The following is a 24128-nucleotide window of genomic DNA, read 5'->3' on the forward strand; positions in this document are numbered from 1 at the left end:
CGAATTAAAAATGATATACAAATGTAATTCATGGTGATGTCTTTGCTTTCAGAGGCTGGGTTCAAAAACCACGCGAGCTGCCTATCTAGACAGCTTTTTAAGGTATCAAACACGTCCTTCTGATGTTAATGCTGTTCTAAAAGGTAGGCTGCCTTCTAAGATACTTTCTTTTGGCCAAATTTTAAAGCTGCTTCAGACAAGGCAACCTCATAATGCTTATTAAATACCAAAAAGTAATCAATAGCAGTCTCGCCCTGTTACGGTGACCAGAAGGGTCGGTTCTGTCGTGGTCACGACATATAAACTCGTGGGAACGAGATAATATGTTGTGGCCACTAGATCATTTTGTCGAGCTAAAATGGCCACACGATGTAAAGTCGTGGCCTCGAGATCATATGGTGAGGGAATGATATATTTTTCTCATGGCCACGAGTTAAATGTGTAAACAACCTGCGCAACCTGGAATTATTAGAAATGGATAAGATTATAATAATATTTATTTTTAATTAAGAAAAAGCGTGAAATTAAGAAATGATTATATTAACATATTGAATTATACGGTATTGTACACAATGTTGCTTAAACAGCATTTGAATGAAGTTTGTTATTATTAAATAATAATGTTATGCCTGATCGGTGTGTATAATTTGTGTGTATATATATAAGTACAGTCCAAAAGTTTGGAACCACTAAGATCTTTAATGTTTTTAAAAGAAGTTTCGTCTGCTCACCAAGGCTACATTTATTTAATTAAAAATACAGTAAAAAACAGTAATATTGTGAAATATTATTACAATTTAAAATAACTGTTTTCTATTTGAATATATTTCACAAAGTAATTTATTCCTGTGATGCAAAGCTGAATTTTCAGCATCATTACTCCAGTCTTCAGTGTCACTTGATCCTTCAGAAATCATTCTAATATGCTGATTTGATACTCAAGAAACATTTATTGTTTACAATTGTACAAAATATTTGTGTACAATATTTTTTTTCAGGATTATTTGATGAATAGAAAGTTCAAAAGAACAGTGTTTATCTGAAATCTAATCTTTTGTAACATTATAAATGTCTTTACTGCCACTTTTGATTGATTTAATGCATCCTTGCTGAATAAAAGTATTCATTTCTTTCATTTCTTTTCAAAAAAATAAAAATTCTTACTGACCCCAAACTTTTGAACGGTAGTGTATAATGCTACAGAAGCTTTGTATTTCAGATAAATGCTGTTCTTTTGAACTTTCTATTCATCAAGGAATCCTGAAAAAAAAAGTACACAACTGTTTTCAACATTGAAAATAATCATAAATGTTTCTTGAGCAGCAAATCAGCATATTAGAATGATTTCTGAAGGATCATGTGACACTGAAGACTGGAGTAACGATGCTGAAAATCCAGCTTTGGATTACATTACATTACATGATTACATTAACAGGAATAAATTACTTTGTGAAATATATTTAAATAGTACACAGTTATTTTAAATTGTAATAATATTTCACAATATTACTGTTTTTTACTGTATTTTTAATTAAATAAATGTAGCCTTGGTGAGCAGACGAAACTTCTTTTAAAAACATTAAAGATCTTAGTGGTTCCAAACTTTTGGACTGTATTTTTCCTATTACTCTAAACCTCAGTTCACTCAAGACCCAGAAGTAGAAATAAACCAGTCGGTGAAAATAAAAGCCAACATTACTATAATTAACTGAATTCATACAACCAACAAAACAAGACACTTACGAAGTAGCAGCCTTTATACAAACACTCACAGACACAATGAGACAGGCTGGGATAAGAGCAAGTGTAAAAAAAAAAAAAAGAAAGAAAAAAAAGTGGCTCTGAAAACAAACAAACAAACATAAGATAGCGAAGAAAATAAAATTTAGGGAGAGAGAAAAAAAAAAAAAGGTAAAATTCGTAAAGTTCCTTTCTGGGTGAACCATTCCTTAAAATGTGAAGGCAAAATGTAATGAAGGTAATCTAAAACTAAATCTATAAAACTGAATAAAATGCCTCCATGGACAGGGATTGTGTCAAACCCAGTGTCAGATGTTTCATAGTCTTTGTGAGATTAGTGTGAAGAAGCAGTTTTCATGTAATCTACCCCAAACGAGTCACTTCTTCCTCCTGAGGAATGCTTTTGCCTCTTTCTGCAGCCGTTTAACGTCCTCTCCTTTTCCACTGTCATCCGATTCGGGCACATAGTCCGAGTCTTCATCCACCTCTTCCTCCTCACTCTCGTCATTAATAAAACTGTTTTCGTAGTGATCTTCATCCTCTTCATCGGCAGCGGTCTTGGCTGGGGAAACAGAACACCAGGAAATGTGGCTTGAAAGAAACATTTTGGAGCCGTTTACATCTCTATTTCTCACTGACCCACTGTGATCACCCAAGACAGTGTAAACAGGGCTTAAGAAAAAACATCTTGCACAGCTGCATGTTTACAAGCTTCAACTTTTCAGATCTTCTGAGAACGATAATGTTCTGAAAACAGCTGCGAGCGTCTGTGGTTGCGGACCTTTTTTTTTGTTTGCGAGGCATTCAAAACGCACTACACCGTTTTCTGGAGAAAAATAAGCAAAACAGTCTGACTTCATGAAGCATTTAATGCCGATCACTTATCAGTGACTGCTTCTAATTAACATCACAAAATCTTGGTATATGCTTCTCCTAATATTTATGTTGTTGTCCATATGTGCACTCTGTTCCTCCTCAGGGTTCACACGGCATGTTCTCAATTGACCCTTCGCCGGGAGTTTGATTGACAAGCGATCTAACCAATCATAACGCCGAATCTGCCATTTTGTCAAACAAGGCAGTCAGGAGTTTTTAGATTAACCTCGGTGGACTTGAACTTGGAAAATGGTGTGTACGGACGTCTTTCCGCGCTTGAAACAACATTCCTTCTCATGTTCATTCATGTTTATTTGATGCTATAAATTAACTAGTAGGAAGAGATGATCGGTTCATGAGCCGCTTGAGCTGAGGCGCTGCAGCGATCTGTCACGACACATTAAAGAGCCACAAAATGAATTTCTTAAAAAAAAATACACAAATTTGAAAGTTGGAACGGTTTAATATCATAAGTAACCTGCTTTGTCTTGTCTGTCGACGTGTTGTCAGTGTCCTCTTTGCTCCACGATGTATTTTTCACTCTATTTATAGATGGCTGTATGCAAACAGAGATGAGATAGCTAAACCTAAGTGATGACCGATGTGATTAAGACACACTGCTTCACAGTGAAGATGTTAGAGAGCCTTCAACATTACTCACTTCAGGCTGATCCACTTATATAACAGGGATTTTCCTGGGAACATATTTTCCTAGATTATGTGATAGAGTTGACTGACATTACGCTATTTCAATTAACTGTTTAACTTAAATGATTAAATGCATATCTTATATAGGAAGGTAAGATTTTATATTTTTTTTATTGCTTTTAAAAGAACTCTGCATTTATTTGATAAAAAATACTGAAACAGTAATATTGTGTTATATTAGTACAATTTCTGTTTGAATATATTTTAAAATGTAATTTACTCCTGTGATCAAAGCTGAATTTTCAGCATCATCACTCCAGTCTTCAGTGTCACATGGTCATACAGAAATCATTCTAATATTGTTGCTGTCTGGTGGAAGCCTCATATCGCCAAAAACACTACATTTTAGGAAATGGGGGGAAAAAAAATTAATTTCTCATTTTTAAATAATTAAACATTGCATTGTCCACGTTGATATTGTGGCTTTACATATGGTCATACATTTGCAAATGTCATATTATGACTGTTAGAACAAAATCAAGCTCAAATGGAGTTACAAGATTTTTGACCAGCAAATTTCGACCATTCGTCATTAGAACGGCTGCATCTGAGGCAGCAAGTGCATCGTATTACGCTTTCATCAACTTAAAGGTTATAAAGTTTACTGTAGCTATGTGGACGCTCATTTTATTCATTTAATTTTTGTCATTTGACCAAAATCTCATGACAAAGTGATACGCACAGGCTATTTGAGACAGTATATATATATTTTTTTTAAGTATCTTAAAAAAAATTAAAAAAAATAAAATAAAAATTCTTATACCTATCCTTTCACTTCCTCTCTATTGTAGCTTAGGATAATCTGAGCACTGCCTATAACTTGTATTATGAGCACTTCTTGTCTATTTGCCTCGTCATGACGACTCGCTTGTTGTATTCCTCACTTGTAAGTCGCTTTGGATAAAAGCGTCTGCCAAATGAATAAATGTAAATGTAAATGTAAAGTATCGTCTATGACTCAACAACAAATGTTTGAGAATCCAATGGAGTTACGAAGATTAGTCTCAAGCAGACATCTTGGCATCTTTAGAAGCAGAGACTGTTATTTGTTTGAAGAAAGAAGAAACCTCATTGCTTGACTGGCTACTCCCTACTGTCTCGGACGATGACATCTTTGTCCTGTGTCAGCCACCGTAGCTCCTCTATGTGCTTCTAAAGGGAGGGGTGAGCGGTGGACTGAGCCATTGGTTGCAATTCGCAACCTCACCACTAGATGCTGCTAAAATTTACACACTGTAATGAATTATGAAAAAAATAAATACAAATTTATGGAGATATGAGTTTTCCACCAAACAGTGACGATATGCTGATTTGCTGCTCAAGAAAGATTTTTCTTTCAGCGTTTATTACGTAGCTCCTGAGGTGTCCACCTCACAATTTATTCCTGATGAAACATTAAAAATGCAGGAAAAATGCAGTCCAGATGATCATCACTGTTCACGCTTTTCACATCAACGCTGCGGCCTGCAGTGGAATTTCATGCTTCTCGATTGTATTGATTGTCTATCAATACAAATTAGACAGGACAGATAAAAGGAAAGGAGAAAGGGAAGAAAGACTGATGGCATTTTTTTTTTAGGACTTAGGATCTGCAGTTTGGAAAGCGCAACTAATATTTTCCTTTTCCTTCTTGGATAAAAACTATTTATTTTACATTTAAAAAAACAATAATGTGGTGATTTAGCATGAGCAGGCATAAAATGACATATTACCCAAAAAACTATTTTGACACTAATGACTGAGTTCTGTGGAGTGATTTACTAAATCCATTTTTCTATAATTTAATTTATTGCCAACCAGGACCCCAACAGGAAGTAAATATTACATTATTCAGTTTGAGGTTAAGGAGGACAGATAGAGACCTCTTACTCTCAATTAGTGGTGTCTTCTAAGGTAAGCATCACTTTAATTATTGTTATACTTAAAGGGATAGTTCACCCAAAAATGAAAATGTGATGTTTATCTGCTTACCCCCAGAGCATCCAAGATGTAGGTGACTTTTTTTTTATAATTTTTTAACTCTAATACACCACTATGTCCAACCGCGTTCAGCATTCGTTTAGTGAGGTCTGATCGCGCTCTGACAGCGGCAGTGATGTCTCGCTCTCATTGAAGTATATGCGCGAGACATCACTGGTGTATTAGAGGTAAAAAATGATATAAATACTGTTCGGTTTATCGCACAAACCGATCGTTTCGTGTCTTAGGACATCAATGTGTCGTCACGATCCACAGGGTTTAATTTGGACTTGTCTATGCAAGTTTTATTTACTCTCATAGTTGAAGTTCCCATTCACTTGCATTATTTGACTGACAGACGGCAACGGTTGGAGTTAAAAATCATCATTTGTGTTCTACTGAAGAAACAAAGTCAACTACATCTTGGATGCGCTGGGGGTAAGCAGATAAACATCAAATTTTCATTTTTGGGTGAACTATCCCTTTAAGAACTGAAGGGTCTGATTCCAGAATCCACTGCCGCATCAATATGCATCCTTTTGAGAAAAATGTAATGAGTGATTTATAATCAAGGTATTAACCATCAATATTTATCCTTCTACATATTTCATGATTTTAATTATCTCTTCAAGCTTTGGAGTTTTTACATAGTTACAGAATTATACAATAAAGCATTTACTTCTCTTTACGTCTTCAATCGCTAGAGAATAATGATGAATACTGTCTGAACCTCTCACTGAGAGAAAGAACATGTTATCAGTATGTTTTAGGGAAGTATCCTGTTTATAACAAGAGCCCGGCCAACTTTTATGTATCGGTGAATGTGCGCTGGTATTTTTGTAACAGACCCTGTATTGTATTCAGGACAAACTGGCGCCTAGAAATGCATATTTGTGACCTAGGTCACTTCATGGCTAAAGCCAGGGTCCTGGAGTCATCCGTATAATAGATAGAGTGACTTGTTTTACCTCAAAAGATTATATGTGGATATTTTCCAAGTTTATCTATTTCTTAACCAATCAGAATCATTTAACCTGAAGTAATGATGTAGTTTAGTGACCTGTGTGAGAGTATAATTGTTGTGGAAATGTAAATTTAGGCAGAGCGGCCTACAAACTTCTCGTGAGTGTTGAAGCTGACCTCTGCTGATGAAACTGCAAACTATTCTCTTCAGTAAAATTTTCTTCATTCATCATATCTGGCTCTTGGGTCTTTTACTGTAAAATCCCCTACAGAATAAACCCTCCAAATATGTAACTGTGGCAGACAGGTCACATTCATTCACATTTAAAAATACTCACGTGGCGATTTAGTGTGTTTGTAGTCCATCTTGTGAAGCAGATTCTTCCTGAAATATTGAGGCAAGCACACAGAACAAACTTTAAACAAATGCTTAATGCTTTATTAATCTAACAGATTTCTTTTACATTTGAGGCAAGACACTGCAGGCAAATCCACTGTTTTTTCATGCACTAATCAATTTGACATTTTGGGCTATTTTGCTGCCATAACAGCAAAGCTTCTTTCAGACTTGTGGAAAAAAAAGATTTCAATGTGGATTTCAATCACATTACATGCCTTCAAAGGAGTCTTCTTTAAAGATTTTTCTTTTGCACTGAGCCACAAATCCAAATCTCCCACAATTTTTTTTTTTTTTTTTTTTTTTTTAAATAAATAGAGATCACGATTCTGACTGGACAACTGAACAAAATAACAAGCAATTTACTAGAGGTTGCAGTAAATTGCTGCAGTCTATTTAAAAAAAAAAAAATTATTAATTTGAATTATTTGTTTTAGAAATGGGTTTGAATGATTCAATGACTCACTCATAAAGACTTCACTTGTTTCATTACTGGATGAATCAGTGTTTATGAACAAAGCTCTTGAGTGAATGATTCAGCGACTAATGGGTCAAAGACCCATTTTTTCAAGCATCAAATACATGTAATACAGCTTTGAATTTTTGTTGTTATTGTTGTTTTTCAATACATCAGAATGGGTCCTGTTTAATTTGTTTGTTTTCTGAGCAAAAATTAAATATCATACATTTTTACCATGATTTACAGAAGACACCCACTAAAATGTCATTCAGTGTAACAATCTTGTCAGGGATATTTACAACAAAAAATCTATTTATGGGCCATATTAAAGACTAATTACTTTTACCCCATATGCTAATTACTTGTAATTTTACATTGCAAATATCCTCTGTTTTGCCCATTTGTCAGCAAGAATTTTTTACTTTAGAATAAAATGTTGTATGCTCACTTATACTTTTATACATTTAAATACATACAGGTCAGAATAAGTATGTTGTTTCAATTTTTACATAAATATAAGTGTTATACTGAATGACAATGGAACATTATTTCACCCACATTTTGACATTTTATTCTCCCAAAACTTATTTGAAACCTTAAAATTAGACATTTTACTTGCATTTAATGTGCTTTCTATGTATATAAAATCACTTTTGTAATTGATGCAGACATCTAAATGTCTTTGACCCAAATATATTTTTTAAAACTCACTTGTCACCACCTACTGGTGAAATTATGAACTGGTACAATCTTAATTTGAAGCATCAAGTAACTTTCAAAAGGTGATTTACTCTATTTTGATCACTACTGTAGACATCAGTGTTTATATCTGAACTATAAACTTTTATCCCAGTACTTCTGTGAAAATCACAGAAATAATAATACCGTGTGGTTGAAAAGACTGTTTGTGAAGCTTTTTCATACTTATGCATGACAACTGCTCCCTCTGGTTCAGCACCAGCGCCAACACAGATTTGAATGTTCCCCTGTGATCGTACTGGTCAGTTTAATAGACGTACCGGGCTTGTTGTCATTTACGATTGTGTGGTTGTTCAAATCGAAATCGAAATCTTTTAATGATTAATCACGCAGCTCTAATTCCTACGTTTTTTTACAGAGGGGTTTTTCATATATAATTTTCCTGATTTATCTTACATTTTATTCCTAAAAACATTTTCTTATTTATGGAGTCAACATGTGTCAACAAAATATGTCAACAAAATGATTTTAAGCCTGGCTTTATCCAGTGTTTGGAATTCTTTTCTGAAAATGTATGCAAATTAGTGCATATTTAATTAATTAGATAATGCTTTGCTTGCATATTTGAATAAAACATTTCAGAAAACGTGCGATACATAATTGTCTTAATGTATTGTGATTAATAAACTATACACCCTATTCACCTGTAGTGCCTTGCCTTAATTTTGTCTTCCTGAACTCCACTTTTAAAGTGGACTGTCTTAAAGGGATAGTTCACCCAAAAATAAAAATGTTTCATCATTTACTTCAATGGGAACCAGAAACTGTTTGGTTACAAACGTTCTTCAAAATATCATCTTTTGTGTTCAATAGATGAAAGAAACTCATTCAGGTCTATACCAGCACTGTAGGAATTATCAGTGAAGTAAGTGTACGTTGATTGGTCAAACGCATGTCAAACACCGGCACCCGGCCGTGTAAACATATTTAGTTCACGTACATGGAAAACAGCGATAACGGCATTTACCTGTTGTCTGCAGGGTTGTGTTATTTTCTTCAATGATATGCAATACTGAAAGTTGTCATGGGAGATTTCGTTTCTTAGTCCCACTTTTTGTTCTTTCAGTCACATAAATTCTGCGTTTACATTCCACCTCCGTTATCACAAAACCCACAACACAACAAACACGGCTCTGATCACAGCATCCTGCATTCTCTTGTTTTTAGTGTTTGTAGACGGCAATGTCGGCCGCTTCAGAGTTCCTATTCCTGGTGCGAATGCAACCGGCAACATGACCCGGGTGAGAAATTAGTTCTCTGGGAACTATTCTAGTGGCTAGTTCCTAGAGCTATTCGGTGCAAAAGCCCCTAATGAAGTATGGTGGTGTGTCATTCTTTATGCTGGTGTTCTTAAGCTCATTTGCAGTCACCTGTAGCAGTGGGTTCCGTATGGACACTCCGGCCTGTCATCATCATCGGCATCCTCTGCCTCCTTGTCCTCATAGTCGCTGTCTCCGGGGTGACTGCACTCCTGAAAGTGGAGCGGATTTTTCCTGAAGAGAGGAAAAACACAATTACTCAGTGAACTGCAATGCATGCTTGAACGCAATAAGGCAAATGGATTCAATGACAAGCATTCATGCAACTTAATTACACTGACAGCTAATCTAGTTGGACATGAAATGTTTCCGTTCTTCATTTGACATTGTCGTTATCATTCTGTGAACCTTCATAACAGGAATATTTCAATTAAACAGTCAACAGACAGAAACTCTGAAAGAGTAAGTGATAAATCACAACTGCTGTCAGTTAGAGATGATGCTTGCAGTTCCTTTATGATTGTTTCTAAAGAATGGAAACAGAACAGAAAACGAACTGCATACAAGTTGATGTTACGCTTCACCCCTGCGTTCGAGGACAGCAGCCTCCGGCTAAAATACAGATTTTGTGTGTTTATCTCTCAGCTTTTTGGTATTAAAAATAAGCACCAGAGAACAAGACATTAGGGAAAACATGTGCGTATGTCTTTGAAAGTCGAGCAGATTTACACATATTAAACATCTCAGGGGAGCTTTTGCTTGTGAATGTTTCAGTCTTAATCCTCTTCTAGCGTTTTATCTTGAGATTGCATTAACTACATGAAACTAATTAGCATGTGCAGCACTGATTTTCAAGGAAAATTTTGAGTTATATATTTATGGCATTAGGTTATTGAAGTACCTGTAGCAGGAGCTGCCGTAAGCACACGGCGTCCGGCGCTGTTTTTTCACCTTACTGGTGCTTGTTTTGCTCTCGGCCTCCATGATCTTTGACCTCTGCGAGGGTCCCTGGCTGACCTGAGAATCACTGGGATCTTCTGCTTGTGTCTTTGAGTCTTCAGCTTGAGCTCCTCGTCTGACCTCAGCTCCTCTTGTCTCCTCATCATCACGCTCCATCAAACCGCTGCTGTTCTCTCCGTCTGGGACTCCACTACTCTTGAGAGCTGCTGCATCATCCTGTCAGGACATCCATGCACACAATAAACACTTCCATTTCAATGCAACAAAATTCAGGTATTAGCTATCTGTGACAATTCATGTATACATCTCTACCAGGTTTTACTTCAGAGCCCTGCACATGACATACGGACAATAAAAATATATGAAGACTTTATTATTAGATTTTATTATATTATATTATATTATTCTTTACCTCATTTTAAGTATATATATATATATATATATATATATATATATATATATATATATATATATATATATATATATATATATATATATATATATATATATCTTTATCTTTAATACAATTATCTTCTTAATACTAATATATTAATAATACACTAATATACTATAATGTATCCCACCAGAGATACCAGAGGCACCGACTCATCTTCAGAGTCACTCTTCAGTCTCTTTGTTTTCCTTTTGGGCACCTCTTCTTCCGACTCCTCTTCCTCAGATGACAGCTGAGCGGCTCGAGCTCGTTTGGGTCCAGTTGCCCGCTTTGGTGTAGCTACTCGTTTGGGTTTTATAGGAGTCCCCCTCACTGCTGAGCAACAAAAAAAATTTGAAGAAAAAAAAAAAAAGATTTATTAACACGTTTATATAGGTAAAAATTTTAATGTTTTTGGTCACACCATAATTCAAGGTTAAAACAGAATAAAAAGTAATGCAGGAAAAATCTATTTTGTCTCAAATCATGGTCTTCTGATGCACTGATTACACACTGCATGACCTCCATGATCTGTAGGACCACAATAAAGCGAAAAAGGCCCCCGAGGGCTCCAGATGTGAGCTGTGGCACTGAGAAGGTCAGAGATGAGGGGTGACATGGATGTTTTGCAGACAGAGAGAACAGTACAGCTAATGCATGCCTCATGTGTTAGTCTTTCCAAGTATCTATCATCCATCACGGTAAGTGTGCGCAAAGGAAAGAAAGTGCCTGATGCGAATACGTGTGTATGTGTGTACAGAGCATGAAGGCAGCTGCTCAACTCATGCTTTAGTCCAAAAATCACAGCTGCAGGTGCAAACAAGAGCTAATAATGGCCAGAAAGTCCTTCCACATGCTCAACTTGTGCACTAAAGCATCTGTAAAAAATAATAATATTTTTATTCAACAAGGATGCATTAAATCACATTGCATTAAAGACATTTGTAATGTTGCAAAAATGATCTTTTGACCATTCTATTCATTAAAGAAAACCTATATTACACCTATACAGCACAACCATTTTCAACATTGATAATAACAATAGATGTTTCTTGAGCATCAAATCATATTAGAATGATTTCTGAAGGATCATGTGACACTGAAGACTGGAGTAATGATGCTGAAAATTCAGCTTTGATCACAGGAATAAATTACAGTTACAATATATTTAAATACAAGTTATTTTAATTGTTGCATTTCACAATATTACAGTTTGTACTGAGTTTTTGATCAAATGAATGCAGCCTTGGTGAGCAGAAGAGACTTCTTTTAAAAACATAAAAAAAAACACATTTTGAATATATTCAAACACACATCTGTAAAATATTTGTGTGCACTGAAAGAAATAGTTAAAATTTAAAAAAAAAAAACTCTGTCACCAAACAAAAGGACAGTGATAAAAAAAATATGGGTAAGGATGTAACATCACACCCTGAATGGTTAAAAAATGAGTTTAAAGTACTGTAGTGGCCATCGTGCATTAAAGGGTTAAAGACTGATGCTAGCTAGAGAAACAAATCTGCACGTACATGAGCTGAATAAGAAAGTTTTCTCAAGAACAAACCTGCAGTGCCACGAGACCCAGATGGAGTGCTGAATATGACAGGTTTGATGCTAATGAGGTGTTTATGAAGTCTGTACTTGCTCTTTTGCAAGCACATTAGCAATACATCTGCATTTCTGGAGAGCGGCAGAATGCATATGAGAAGCCCTGAGAATGAGGGAGACATCTGGGACAAATGTGGACACAGTCTGTCTGGGTTGGAGTCACAGCACTGTAACTGATATGACAAGTGGAAAGTGTCTAAAGAGGCGGTCACACTGCACTTTTCGTTCCATTGACTTCCATTCAAATGCATGTGTATGTGTCAGACCAGAAACGCAAACGCATTTCACTGCGTTCCAAAATTCAAGTTCGGTGAACTCTGACCTGCGAATTCGTGAAGACGTGCAACCAGTAGAAGATCGATTCGTCACGGCATGACCTCTTGCTGAATTAAAAGAATGATATTTTTGCAGCAAAGTCGAGTAGGTTGTATATTTTTACATTTTGAATGTATTACTATATGTTATATGTTGAATTCATATTTATATAAAAGACGCTGTAGACCGTGACGTCATATCATTATGAAATTTTGCGCGTTCAAAGTCTAGTGTGAACGCAGCTTAACTCTCTCTGCCTTCTCCACTTTATCCCTCAAAAACTGCCTGCCTACTATTTCTGTGATGACTGGACACTTGACAGATGTGTTTTTTTCTTTGGTCTGGGTGTGAATTGAGTGCATTAGTGCCCGCCTCCTTTTTCAGCGCCACTGGTTCCAGAAGTATTTTTTCCATTAATTTCCCCCATAGGGATTTCAAAAAAGTTAAAGCGTTATAAGCCATTAGCCAAACCAACCAGCTACAATGTGAATCATAACACTATAAACTCTGATTTGAAGCAAAATCTATTTTGAAAAGGTACAAGACTGTGTACTTAACGCCTTTGGTTGGGGAAAGAACTACAATCCTATGAAGCATAACTGAATTAAAAACGATGGGGAAATATCTCATATGTTGATAGCATATATAAAAAAATATATTTTAAGTTTATTGCAAAATATGCAAATATTAGTATTTTGAGAGTATAGCGAGATCGACTCGATTACGTCATGCACGGTGCTTGATGGGAGTAGGTGGAGCTAAAGAGCTATTTTGGCATGTTGCTTTTTTCTACTCTGATTGGTGTAATTTTCTGTACAGCATCATGGGTAATGTAGTTTTTCACCAGGAATTCCAATGTTAGACATGATTAATTTAAAAAATAAGCTGAAATAATGTGAACTGATGGCTTCAGTAGATGCAAATACCATGGAATTAAAGGTTTATAAGTTATAGTTTCCTTATGTTTCCTTATGGAGAAAATGAATGGAATTTTTACTTTCGGAACCAGACTGTTGCACTCTATACACAGAACACTGGTTCTGTTGCCATGGGGACAGTGTTCCATTGCCATAGTGACAGTACCTTTGGCAGTTGATGGGCTTGTGGTAGCTGAAGTCATCATCCAGGCTGGCAAGATACGCTTCTTCTGTGGCAGAATAGACTCGTCGTGTTGGCTCTTTGTGGGCACCTTGAAAGCACAAAATAGGTTAAAATTATAAGACTGTTGTCAAGTAGGGTATAGAAGAGCAGTAGGATAAAGTAGAAAAGAGGGTAAATTTATAGGAGCACAAAAGAGTAGGGTTAGTATAGCATGCAAGAATGTATACCCTGGTTTCACAGACAAGGCTTAAGTCTAGTCTCAGACTAAAATGCATGTTTGAGCTGTTTTAACTGAAAGCAACTTGCACTGACAAATCTTAAAATATTCCATTGTTTTGTCTCAAGATGCACACCAATAATGTTTTTTTCTAAGGCACGTATATTAAAAGCTACTTAAATGCCCTAATTGAACTAAGGCCTAATTCCTGACTTAGTCTAAGCCCTGTCTGTGAAACCGGGCCAATATGTATAGAAGAGACTGGTATTAAACACTTATATCATTTCTGAGAGAGAACTGAGGAACAACACTGCAGACAGAAAGCACATGATATGACAGAAAAGTACAAATAATATTAAAAGCAGCCATAATAGCAGGGTGAGTCCTGCTGGTCCTGGAATAAAACATTTCCCTTTCGTAAAAGGATACAGTACAATTATGCATGCATTAATAAAACACATGTTTAAATCACTGAAACCCACATCTATGATCTTTATACAGCTATGGTAGATAGAGTCAGTAAGATTTCAATACTTTTATTCAGCAAGGATGCTTTTAATTGATCAAAAGTGACAGTAAAGACATTTATGTGACAAAATATAATTATTTTAAATAAATGGTGTTCTTCTGAATTTTCTATTCATCAAAGACGCGATATGTGAACAGCCCCTAAGGAGGCTTCATCCAAAAGCATTAAAAATGCGTGCCCACCTCAAATCTTTGAATGGTAGCTTATATGTATACAAACAAACACACCTGGGTTAGAGAGCAAAGAGTGTGTGCTGAAGCACCCGCTCCTTTATCTCCTGGGAGTGTGGAGCTGGGGCTCGTGGGCACGCAGCTGTTGGCTTCAAGTGTGGCGGCGTCTTCAGAGAGCCCTGCTGGTCCAGTCAAACACTTCTCCACCTCCTCCTCAAATGCCTGACTGTTTCTGTCAAGAAACAAAATCTTCTATAAGTTAAAGAGACCATAATATGCCCTTTTTTCAAAGACTTGGTTTTGTTTTTGGGTCTACTAGAATCGGTTTTCATGCTTGGATGTTCAAAAAATGTGCAATGTGCTCCGATCGGTCAGCTAGACCAGTGTGTTGTTATTGGTCAAGAGCTTTGAGCATGTTTGGGAAATGTCCCACCCCCTTACCATAACAGTGAGTTTCAACCAAGCGGCAACCTCCCCCAGTTTCTCTTGAAGCCAATACAGAAGTGACTTAAACTGCGATTCATCGACTGGCTAGGACAGGCTCCAAAAGAGAGCAGAATCTCATTGATTGAGCCCCATGTTAAAATGGCCAACTTTACAGTAACTTTTTCAGCAACTTTTTCTGCTGTAAAGTTGGCCATTTTAACATGGGGCTAATAATGAAACTAATTTTGACCTTCAACTGTTTGGTGCCCATTGAAGTCCACTATATGGAGAAAAATCCTGGAATGTTTTCATCAAAAACTTGAATTTCTTTTCGACTGAAGAAAGAAAGACATGAACATCTTGGATGACATGGGGGTGAGTAAATTATCAGGAAAAGTTTATTTAAAAGTGGACTAATCCTTTAAACTATATTGAGCCTTAAAGTTCTGCATAATTAAGGGCGTGGCCACTGTCTGTCACCTCAGCTAATTCCAGCAGCTGAACTTGCCGTGTTTATGCTTTTTTTTCGGGATTATTTCATACAATTATCAAATAATACGGCTTGCTGTGCGGTTATATGGTCGAGACAGATGTGCGTCTGTGTACATGTGAACACATGCAGAGGATAAACAGAACACACGTTGTTGGATCGTCTTGGCATTGGTAAAAGTTTTGTTCATCAGATTTACTACAGTGACAATGGCTGGAGAATATGCCTCTCAAGACACTGCAAACTCCGACAGCACTGCTTGGATATTATAACTAAAACTGCTGCACTATTTTGAAAAATTATAATTTCTTGAAGAACGATGATTGAGAGCAGATCATTCAGACGAAATGTGATGCAAACAATGGACAATATATCAATATTTCATGGATTGAATGCTTTTGTTGACAAAAAGTGCTGTTGTTTGTTTTTCAGTGGACACTCATGGACATTTTACCCAAGTGCAATGGATAGGATTCATCTCGCGATTGCCATTTCATTACAAAGGTATAAAGTCCTGTTTTGATATTGCGTGTTGCCATTTGCACACCAGACACAAATTACAATATTACTGCTGCTGGAGAATCTATATCATAAAAAAGACACCGTAGACTGACAGTAAACCTTTTGAACTTTCAAATGATATAACCTGTTATCTTTACTAATATTTTAGATAGTGTCTAAGATAGATAGCTCCTTGGCCTGAGCTAACTTGATCATGTCGAGCTAGGTGGGCGTGGTTTCAGCACTTCAGTCCCAACCACGTCCCGCCTCTTTGCCCATTTTCAGTTATCCAGGAGTGATGCGCGGTGACGCCCTGCCAAGATGGCGATGGCCCACTTCAGAAACTTCAATGCTCTTCAGAAACCTACGGGTGACGTCACAGACACTACGTCCATATTTTTTTTTTAGTTTATGGTTTCAACACACTACTAACTCAACTCAACCAGGCCTCGCTCTTTTATTTGCATATGCCTTGGGCGGGAATTATTTAAATGAGGAATATTGTGATGTGTACGTTTTCGGAAGAAAACTACAATCGAGGCATTTCAGGGAGTTCAGAAACAGTGCACACTGATATAGAGGTGACCTTAAGTGTCATGAAAGGCACCTATAAACAAAATGTATTATTATTATTATTATTACTATAGAGAATAACTTTCTTTGGAGACACTTTGTGCTTTGTAACTTTGCAGACCTTTTTCCATGTTCAAACAGCAACACACTAAAGAAAGTTGATCATGTAAAAAAACGTATGTCCTCTTTAGCCCTGGTAAAATCCCTTGGATAATATTCAACAATGCATGACACAATTGTGACAATATTTGTGCACTTTTGAGGAGACAATCAAGGCTTAAAATCTTTCCAGTCGTTCGTCATTAACAAAAACAACAATCCCTCGTCAGCGTGAGCACGCCTTAAGCAAAGACAGCCACCTAATTGTCTAATTTCACAGATGAAAGGCATGATTTTTAAACGCATGCAAATCAGCACATTCAGAATCGATTCGCCACAGCAGCACTTATCATTTGTTTTCTCATCTGATCATCTGGGTGTTATCAGAGCGTCTGTTTGAAGGTGTGCATTCAGGACCAGTGTGCTCATTATAGAGAAAGACAATAAAAGTGTCCTTTGATCTAAACTCAGTGGGTCACAGATCGGTTTTAAGGGTAAAGGCCAAAATGAACACATTCAACCAGACGCTGATTTGCGATCTCAAGCCAGACTTGAATGTATTAAGAAGGTAAATTGCATTAACAATCTATTAACCCTTTCTTTTACAGAGTGAAATAAATGGAGAGCTTGTTGCAAACATGTTGTACACTGTCAAATCATATCAGATTCAGCTCTGTTGTTGTTGAATAATAAAATGAATGGCTTTTAGTGACAGACTGAATCACCTGAGGGTTTGATCCTCTTCTTTGACACGCACTCTGTAAATGTATTTCCCGGGCATGAGAGAAAAGATGTCTCCCTCCTTTAGGCAGTGCCACTGGTCCTTCTCCAGCGGCTGAGGGCTGGCCACAATGTTCGTCTGAATAAAACATGGGTTCAGGTGTGTCTAGAGGTCAGAAACAAGAGGAACACTGGTCGGTCGCATGCACATAATTATTTTTGCACAGGTCTTTATCATACTATTCAGAATTATTTTGCCATCTTGTGTTGTTAGAGATTTGTCAGGTTTGTCTCCCAAATGAATACAATGGCTGATTCAGCTCTGACGATTCACTCTCTCTCTCTCAAAAAAAGTCACATAATTGAGCTGATGTTATTTCATAAATACTGTAATAGTGTTATTTATATACTATTATAGTATTTATTAATATTTTGGATTAGTTTTATTTTTATATTTTCATTTTTATTTTAGTTGAGTTTAATTTTTAGTAAGAGTGTTTAAGATTTTATGTGTCTGTTTTTTTATATTTCTATTTAGCTTTATTTTGTTTAAGTCCCCTGTGGTGAAAATCAAGTTTTTAATGTTGTTTATATCCTTATGTGGTGTTTTTAATATGCTTTAAGATAAACCATGTACAAATTAGTAAGTCAGCTCCACTGCTGAGTATTTCCTATTTAAAAATGCAGTGATCTCAGGTCTTCCTAAGTTATCTCTGTATCATTATGCATTTGGTTTGAGACACCTGGGACAATGGATGTTACCTCCAGAACGAGTTCCCCCATGGTTAGTTATGGAAAAATTTGCTTGTCCGCTTATACCTTTCGAGTCCATATTGATAACAAAACTACCACTACCAGTGCATAATCATCCAATTATTTCCCATCTCCAAATAGTTTGGAAGAAGACTTGTCGTATCCCTTTTTTAAGCCCTTCATCTGCTATTTGGGCCAATCCAAAGTTGCTAATAGGTGGAACACCCATGTTATGGAAGAAACGGATAGATAAAAATATAAATATTCTGGAAGATCTTTATGAGGATGATGCTTTAATATCTTTTGAGAGACTTAAGCAAAAATTCACCTTGTCTAACGATCAGTTCTGGAGATATCTACAGATGAGACATATGCTCACAAGTATCTTTACCTCCCCCTCTTATGCTCCCAGGGGTAAAAACACTCTCAAGATGATCCAGAAGATTGTGGGTACTGGCCATGAGGCGTCTAAATTCCTTACTTATTAGTCAGATGGGCCAAAATATTAGTTCTGCGAGAAAAAGATTTGGGATGCACATTTGAGAATGAAGAATGGGGGAGGATCACTGGGAATTTAGAATTGATGTCCAGAGATATTAGAACACATCTCATACAATTTAAAATCTTACACAGATTCTATTGGACACCCAGAATGCTGTTTAGAGCGGGTTTTAAGGATAATCCTGAATGTTGGCGATGCCAGAGAGAGGAGGGCAACCTATTTCATGTTTTATGGCAATGTCCAGAAGTCCAGTATTTTTTAAGGGAGGTGCACGATTATATTTTAAAGATATCACAGACCCAGTATGATCTCTGTCTTAGTTTATATATTCTTGGTGACCCTCAGCCTCCGATTTTAGAATGGATTCTTTTGGATTTAGGACAGGTGGCAGCCCTTGAAAAACTCTCCTATAGGCGGAAGGATCGAAATTTATTCTGAAAAATGGGGGAAATTTTTGAATTTCTGTAATCCACAGCAGTAGCAAGCATGTGACGAGACAATGGTCATGATGAATATGATTTAGCTTATAGTGGAAACTTGTGGCAATACCCCTGCCTTTTTCTTATATGTTTCGTACTTAATTGTTTATACCATATCTGTCTGCAAATAAGATAATCAATAAAGTACACATCATAAAAAATAAAAAAATGCAGTGATCTAAAGAGAGTTTCAAAAATTTGGTTTCAAATTGCTGGTGTTTCTGACGTCACAAACTAGCTTATAACCAATCATGTCAACAAGTGGATCTCTGAGCTGGTGCGAGTGAGTGGAGGCGGGGCTAATTTGCATATTCATGGTTTCTGCGTATATTAAATGAGGCAAGGGTGTAGAGTAACATTCAAACTATTTTAAGGCATGAAGAAATTTTTTTTTTTAAGGAAAAAAACTATTCAATATGTTGTTTTGGTGAACAAAGATTAGTTTTAAGGAATAATATTATTGATTACGTTTTAGTATTTTACTAAAGATTTATTTTATTTTTTCATTTGAGTTTTTTTAAGTTTAAACTTTTTATCTAATATCTATACTATATTATTTCAGCTTTACTTCAATTAATGAAAACAATTTTGGTGACACTTTACAATAAGGTTTCATTTGTTAACATGAACTAACAATGAACAATACTTCTATTGCATTTACTAATCTTAATTTTAATCTCAGCATTTGATTTACTAGTAAATGCAGTAAAAATACATTGCTCATGTTAGTTAATACATTAACTAATGTTAACAAATGAGACCCTACAGCGTTACCAAATAGTTTTAGTTGTAACAATAACTGAATTGAGCTTGTGCAGCTAGTAACATTTGTATGCTTGCCTAGAGTGTGTTTAATGATTTAATGCAATTAGCTATTAATAATCTGAATATTCATGAGATAAATGCTGTTTTAAAAACAAGGGCTTGTTAAATACTCAGAGTCAAAAGATCAATAGAGGCGAAAATTACCCAAATGCAATCATTGTTGCTATGACAGCATGACTAAGAGGCTAAAACGACACGTGTAATTAAGAGAGACAGCTGCTGGAGAGAGAAAGATGCGAGGAGAGAGCTCTCAATCAAGAACTTTTGATGTCTTAACATCAAAGGCGAGTGCTACTTTTGTTCGGCAGAAGAGTCTGAAATGACAAAACCACCATCACGACTCTCTGCCCACATCAGACAACCAACAAAAACCTACAGGCTTCAGACGCAGTTGACCGTTTTGGTTCTCCAGGATGCCGTGGTTCCTGGACACCCTCTTATCGTTCACCTGGTGGAGAAAAAAAGACAAAGTGTAACATTTACATTTAGTCATTTATCATGCTTTTATGTCTTACAAATGAGAAGAACAATAGAAGCAATCAAACCAACAATAGGGCAGCAATATGCAAGTGCTGTGACAAGTCCCAGTTAGTCTAGCTGGAGGGGGTGGTTAAAATAAAAAATAAATAGATATACAGAACAGAATAGTAAGTGTTCATATCAATGCATCAAGTGTTGATGAAAAACAGAACGCAAGCTTCTGGAGGGCACATAGGTCTGAACTAGTGAGTTTTGGTATAGTGGTGCAGAGCCAGTGGTCATTCTGTAGGCAAACATTAGTGCCTTGAATCTGATTCGAGCTGCAACTAACAACCAAAGTAAATTGATGAAGAGAGGTGTGACGTGCACTGTCTTTGGCTCATTAAAGAGCACTCTTGCTGCTGCATTCTGGATCAGTTGCAGAGGTTTGACAGTGCATGCTGGAAGGCCTGCCAAGAGAGTATTACAATAGTCCAGTCTGGAGAGAACAAGAGCTTGGGCAAGGAGTTGTGATGGGAACTGCTCTGATAGAAAGGGCTTGATCTTCCTAATGTTGTACAAGGGAAATCCGCAGGACCGCGCAGTTCTAGAAATGTGGTCTGTTAAGTTTCACTGACCATCGATCACAACTCCAAGGTTCCTGGCTGTCCTGGATGGAGTTATGTTTGATGAAGCTGAATGAAGAAGTGTTGGAATGGCTGAGACCACAAGCAGTTCTGTCTTGGCAAGACAGAGAAATATAAAATTACCCCAAGATTTACTCACTGTCAAGTCATCCTAGTTGTATATATATTATATATATATATATATATATATATATATATATATATATATATATATATATATATATATATATATATATATATATATATATATATATGATTTTCTTATTTCTGATGAACACAATCGGAGTTATACTTACGAAAAAAGCATAGCTGACAATTTGAATAGGGAAAGCGTTGGACGTAAGCGTTTTGAACTGTGAGAGGCATTACACTTTCTTCGTAAGTTGAATACAGAAGGCGGTCTAGCGGAAGTTAGATATTTGACTTTATAATGTGTTAAATATGGATATTTTTCTCACACAAATGCATTGCTTCGCTTCAGAAGGCCTTTATTAACCCCCCGGAGCCGTGTGGAGTACGTTTATGATGGATGGAGGCAATTTCTTCAGCTCATACTCTTTGATCCCGTTCACTGCCATTATGAAGCTTGGATCCATCAGGATATTTATTAATATATCTCTGATTGTATTCATCAAAAAAAAAAGTCATACACACCTAGGACGGCTTGAGGGTGAATATATCATGGGGTAATTTTCATTTTAAAGTGAACTAATCCTTTAACTTGAAATGTATGAAGGCGTCTGGTGAACGGTACACTACTGTTTAAAAGTTTGGGGTCAATGAGATTTTTTTAAAGAAATGAATACTTTTCTTCAGAAAGTGACAGTAAAGACATTTATAATGTTACAAAAAGTTCTATTTCAAAAGAAATAGTGTTATAAAAAAAGAAAAAAAAAGGAGTTGTATGTATCATGTTTCCACCAAAATATGAAACAGCACAACTGTTTACAATAATAAAAAATAATGATAATAATATTAAAATCAGCATATTAGAATGATTTCTGAAGGATCATGTGACACTGAAGACTGGAGTAATGATGCTGAAAATTCAGCTTTGATCACATGAATAAATTACATCATAAAATTTATTCAAATAAGAATATTTTTTTTCCTTTCACAAACATTTTAAAAACCTCCAAACTTTTGAATGGTAGTGTAGGTATTGTTATAGGTAGAGAAATTAATGCACTTCTAATTATAAATGTCCAACGACAACAAATGTGTCATATCATAACTATCATAAACAGATTGAACAGTCTTGAAAAAAATAATCTATGCTTTAAAACTGTTGTTAAAACATCTGAGGTTTGTTAATACAATGAAGAATGCAGTTCATGGACCACTCCATGAGAGATTTAAAGGATTAGTCCACTTTCAAATAATATTTTCCTGATAATTTACTCACCCCCATGTCATCCAAGATGTTCATGTCCTTCTTTCTTCAGTCGAAAAGAAATTAAGGTTTTTGATGAAAACATTCCAGGATTATTCTCCTTATAGTGGACTTCACTGGACTCCAAATGGTTGAAGGTCTAAATTACAGTTTCAGTGCAGCTTCAAAGGGCTTTAAACGATGCCAGACGAGAAATAAGGGTCTTATCTAGCGAAACAATCGGTCATTTTCAAAAAAGAATGAAATGTATATGCTTTATAAACACAAAATGATCGCCTTCCAAGTGGTTCCGCAAAAACCTTTTAAACTTTTCTCTAAAAAGCTTACGCTGTATGTCCTACGCCTTCCCTATTCAGCTTATGGAAAAAAAAGGAACTGGCGCTGCGTTCGTTCCGTAAGTTGAATAGGGAAGGCGTAGGACATACAGCGTAAGCTTTTTGAAGAATATGGAAAGCGGAAGCACGTGCAAGGTGATCATTTGTGTTTATAAAGCATATACAGTTGTATTTTTTTTCAGAATATGACCAATCGTTTCTCTAGATAAGACCCTTATTCCTCGTCTGGTATCATTTAAAGCCCTTTGAAGCTGCACTGAAACTGTAATTTTGACCTTCAACCATCTGGAGGTCACTGAAGTCAACTATAAGGAGAATAATCCTGGAATGTTTTCATCAAAAACCTTCATTTCTTTTCGACTGACGAAAGAAGGACATGGATGGATGACATGGGGGTGAGTAAATTATCAGGAAATTTTTCTCCTATCATCACCTTCTGATATAAGAGTTTGGAGTGCCATCTTCAGGGCTTTGATTGTCATTACTGCAAAATAAATGACCCCATGCATGAAACTGAAAGTAACACATTTGTTTTGAGAGTACTACACTAAAAACAAGAAAACAGGCCAAAATATTTTAACAATCGACACCAACTCACTGCATTTAATGCAAAAACATGCAGCCTTCACATAAAAACAGTCTCTTTTACTTGAGTCATTCCTCCATGCCTATTGAGCTTTAAACAGCATTTCTGTAAAAGCACACACCAGACTACAGGCACTAAGGTGCATTAATCATAACTTAATAATTTGCACAATGGCAAAAACCTTTATGCAAGCTTAATATAGCATGTTGTCTAATATATTATTAAGAAATATTTGAGAAAACATACTGCACAGCAGCAATGGCTCATTTACCCCTAGAAAGGGTCCTCTCCCCAGGACAGTTTCTCCATAGGGCAGCTCTATAGGACTGCCACCGTCCACCTGCTCCAGCTCAAAGCCTGGCATCTGTGCATACGAAGAGACACAGACCTGTTTGGACGTAAAATGTAAGTCTGTTTAAATATCTTTACTAAACTACAGAGAAAAGTGCATACAACTGCTGTAAAGCAGCACGCGCTGTTGTCTCTCTCAGTACAAACTCTCCCAATATTAGTGAATTACTTACTATTTAATTAGGTTGCGAAGACGAATTCGTTAGTGTTGTATGCAACCCAACTTTCTCGCTGCTTCATGTACAAGAAAGTGCAAAAGTTACTCGCTGTGTTGTCTAACTGTGAAGGGTATTAAGAAATGAGTAATAATGTTTACTGAATAAGCACTTCCGGTGAACTCCACCATTAGCTTACGCAGTATAAACACGCACGTCAGACCTATCCAAACCTTTTGTCGACAAATGTGCGCAAATTTCGCAATTAAAATGTAACCTAAAAATCATATTTTGCAGCACAATAACAAAAAGTCAAATTAACTCCACATTGCCGCTGAAGAAACGCGCATGCGCGGTGAGAACTGGGCGAGGTTTGCTTC

The 24128-nt window shown here is 36.3% G+C and overlaps 1 protein-coding gene across 5 annotated transcripts; it reads right to left on the minus strand.

Moving 5' to 3' along the window:
• Positions 1 to 1683: 1683 nt before the first annotated feature.
• Positions 1684 to 24109, minus strand: aplf (aprataxin and PNKP like factor). 5 transcript variants are annotated; one of them, XM_048196200.1, is made up of 11 exons: positions 23767 to 24109; positions 23514 to 23630; positions 20199 to 20270; positions 17269 to 17429; positions 14512 to 14686; positions 13521 to 13626; positions 10675 to 10850; positions 10023 to 10297; positions 9233 to 9355; positions 6585 to 6631; positions 1684 to 2302 (listed from the first exon to the last, which is right to left on the minus strand). In XM_048196200.1, the coding sequence occupies exons 2-11, from the start codon at positions 23604 to 23606 to the stop codon at positions 2118 to 2120; spliced, it is 1413 nt and encodes a 470-aa protein (XP_048052157.1). In that variant the 5' UTR covers positions 23607 to 23630; positions 23767 to 24109; the 3' UTR covers positions 1684 to 2117. The 5 variants fall into 5 exon arrangements, with proteins under 5 accessions (XP_048052157.1, XP_048052156.1, XP_048052155.1 ...); XM_048196199.1 differs by having other exon boundaries at positions 10666 to 10850; positions 14512 to 14680; positions 23767 to 24108; XM_048196198.1 differs by having other exon boundaries at positions 10666 to 10847; positions 23767 to 24107.
• Between the last annotated feature and the right edge of the window lie 19 nt (positions 24110 to 24128).

The sequence above is a fragment of the Megalobrama amblycephala genome, linkage group LG7 (genome assembly GCF_018812025.1).
Source record: "Megalobrama amblycephala isolate DHTTF-2021 linkage group LG7, ASM1881202v1, whole genome shotgun sequence".
NCBI classification, from domain to species: domain Eukaryota; kingdom Metazoa; phylum Chordata; class Actinopteri; order Cypriniformes; family Xenocyprididae; genus Megalobrama; species Megalobrama amblycephala.

What these genes read in the sequence shown, in the direction of transcription:
- aplf (XM_048196197.1), bottom strand. Translation starts at nt 23,606, where the DNA reads ATGCCAGGCTTTGAGCTGGAGCAGGTGGACGGTGGCAGTCCTATAGAG. An exon ending in CGGTGCCTCTGGTATCTCTG is followed by an intron (nt 10,298 to 10,665) that starts GTGGGATACATT and finishes ATGTCCTGACAG; the next exon opens with GATGATGCAGCAGCTCTCAA. An exon ending in TACGGAACCCACTGCTACAG is followed by an intron (nt 6,632 to 9,232) that starts GTGACTGCAAAT and finishes TCAATATTTCAG; the next exon opens with GAAGAATCTGCTTCACAAGA.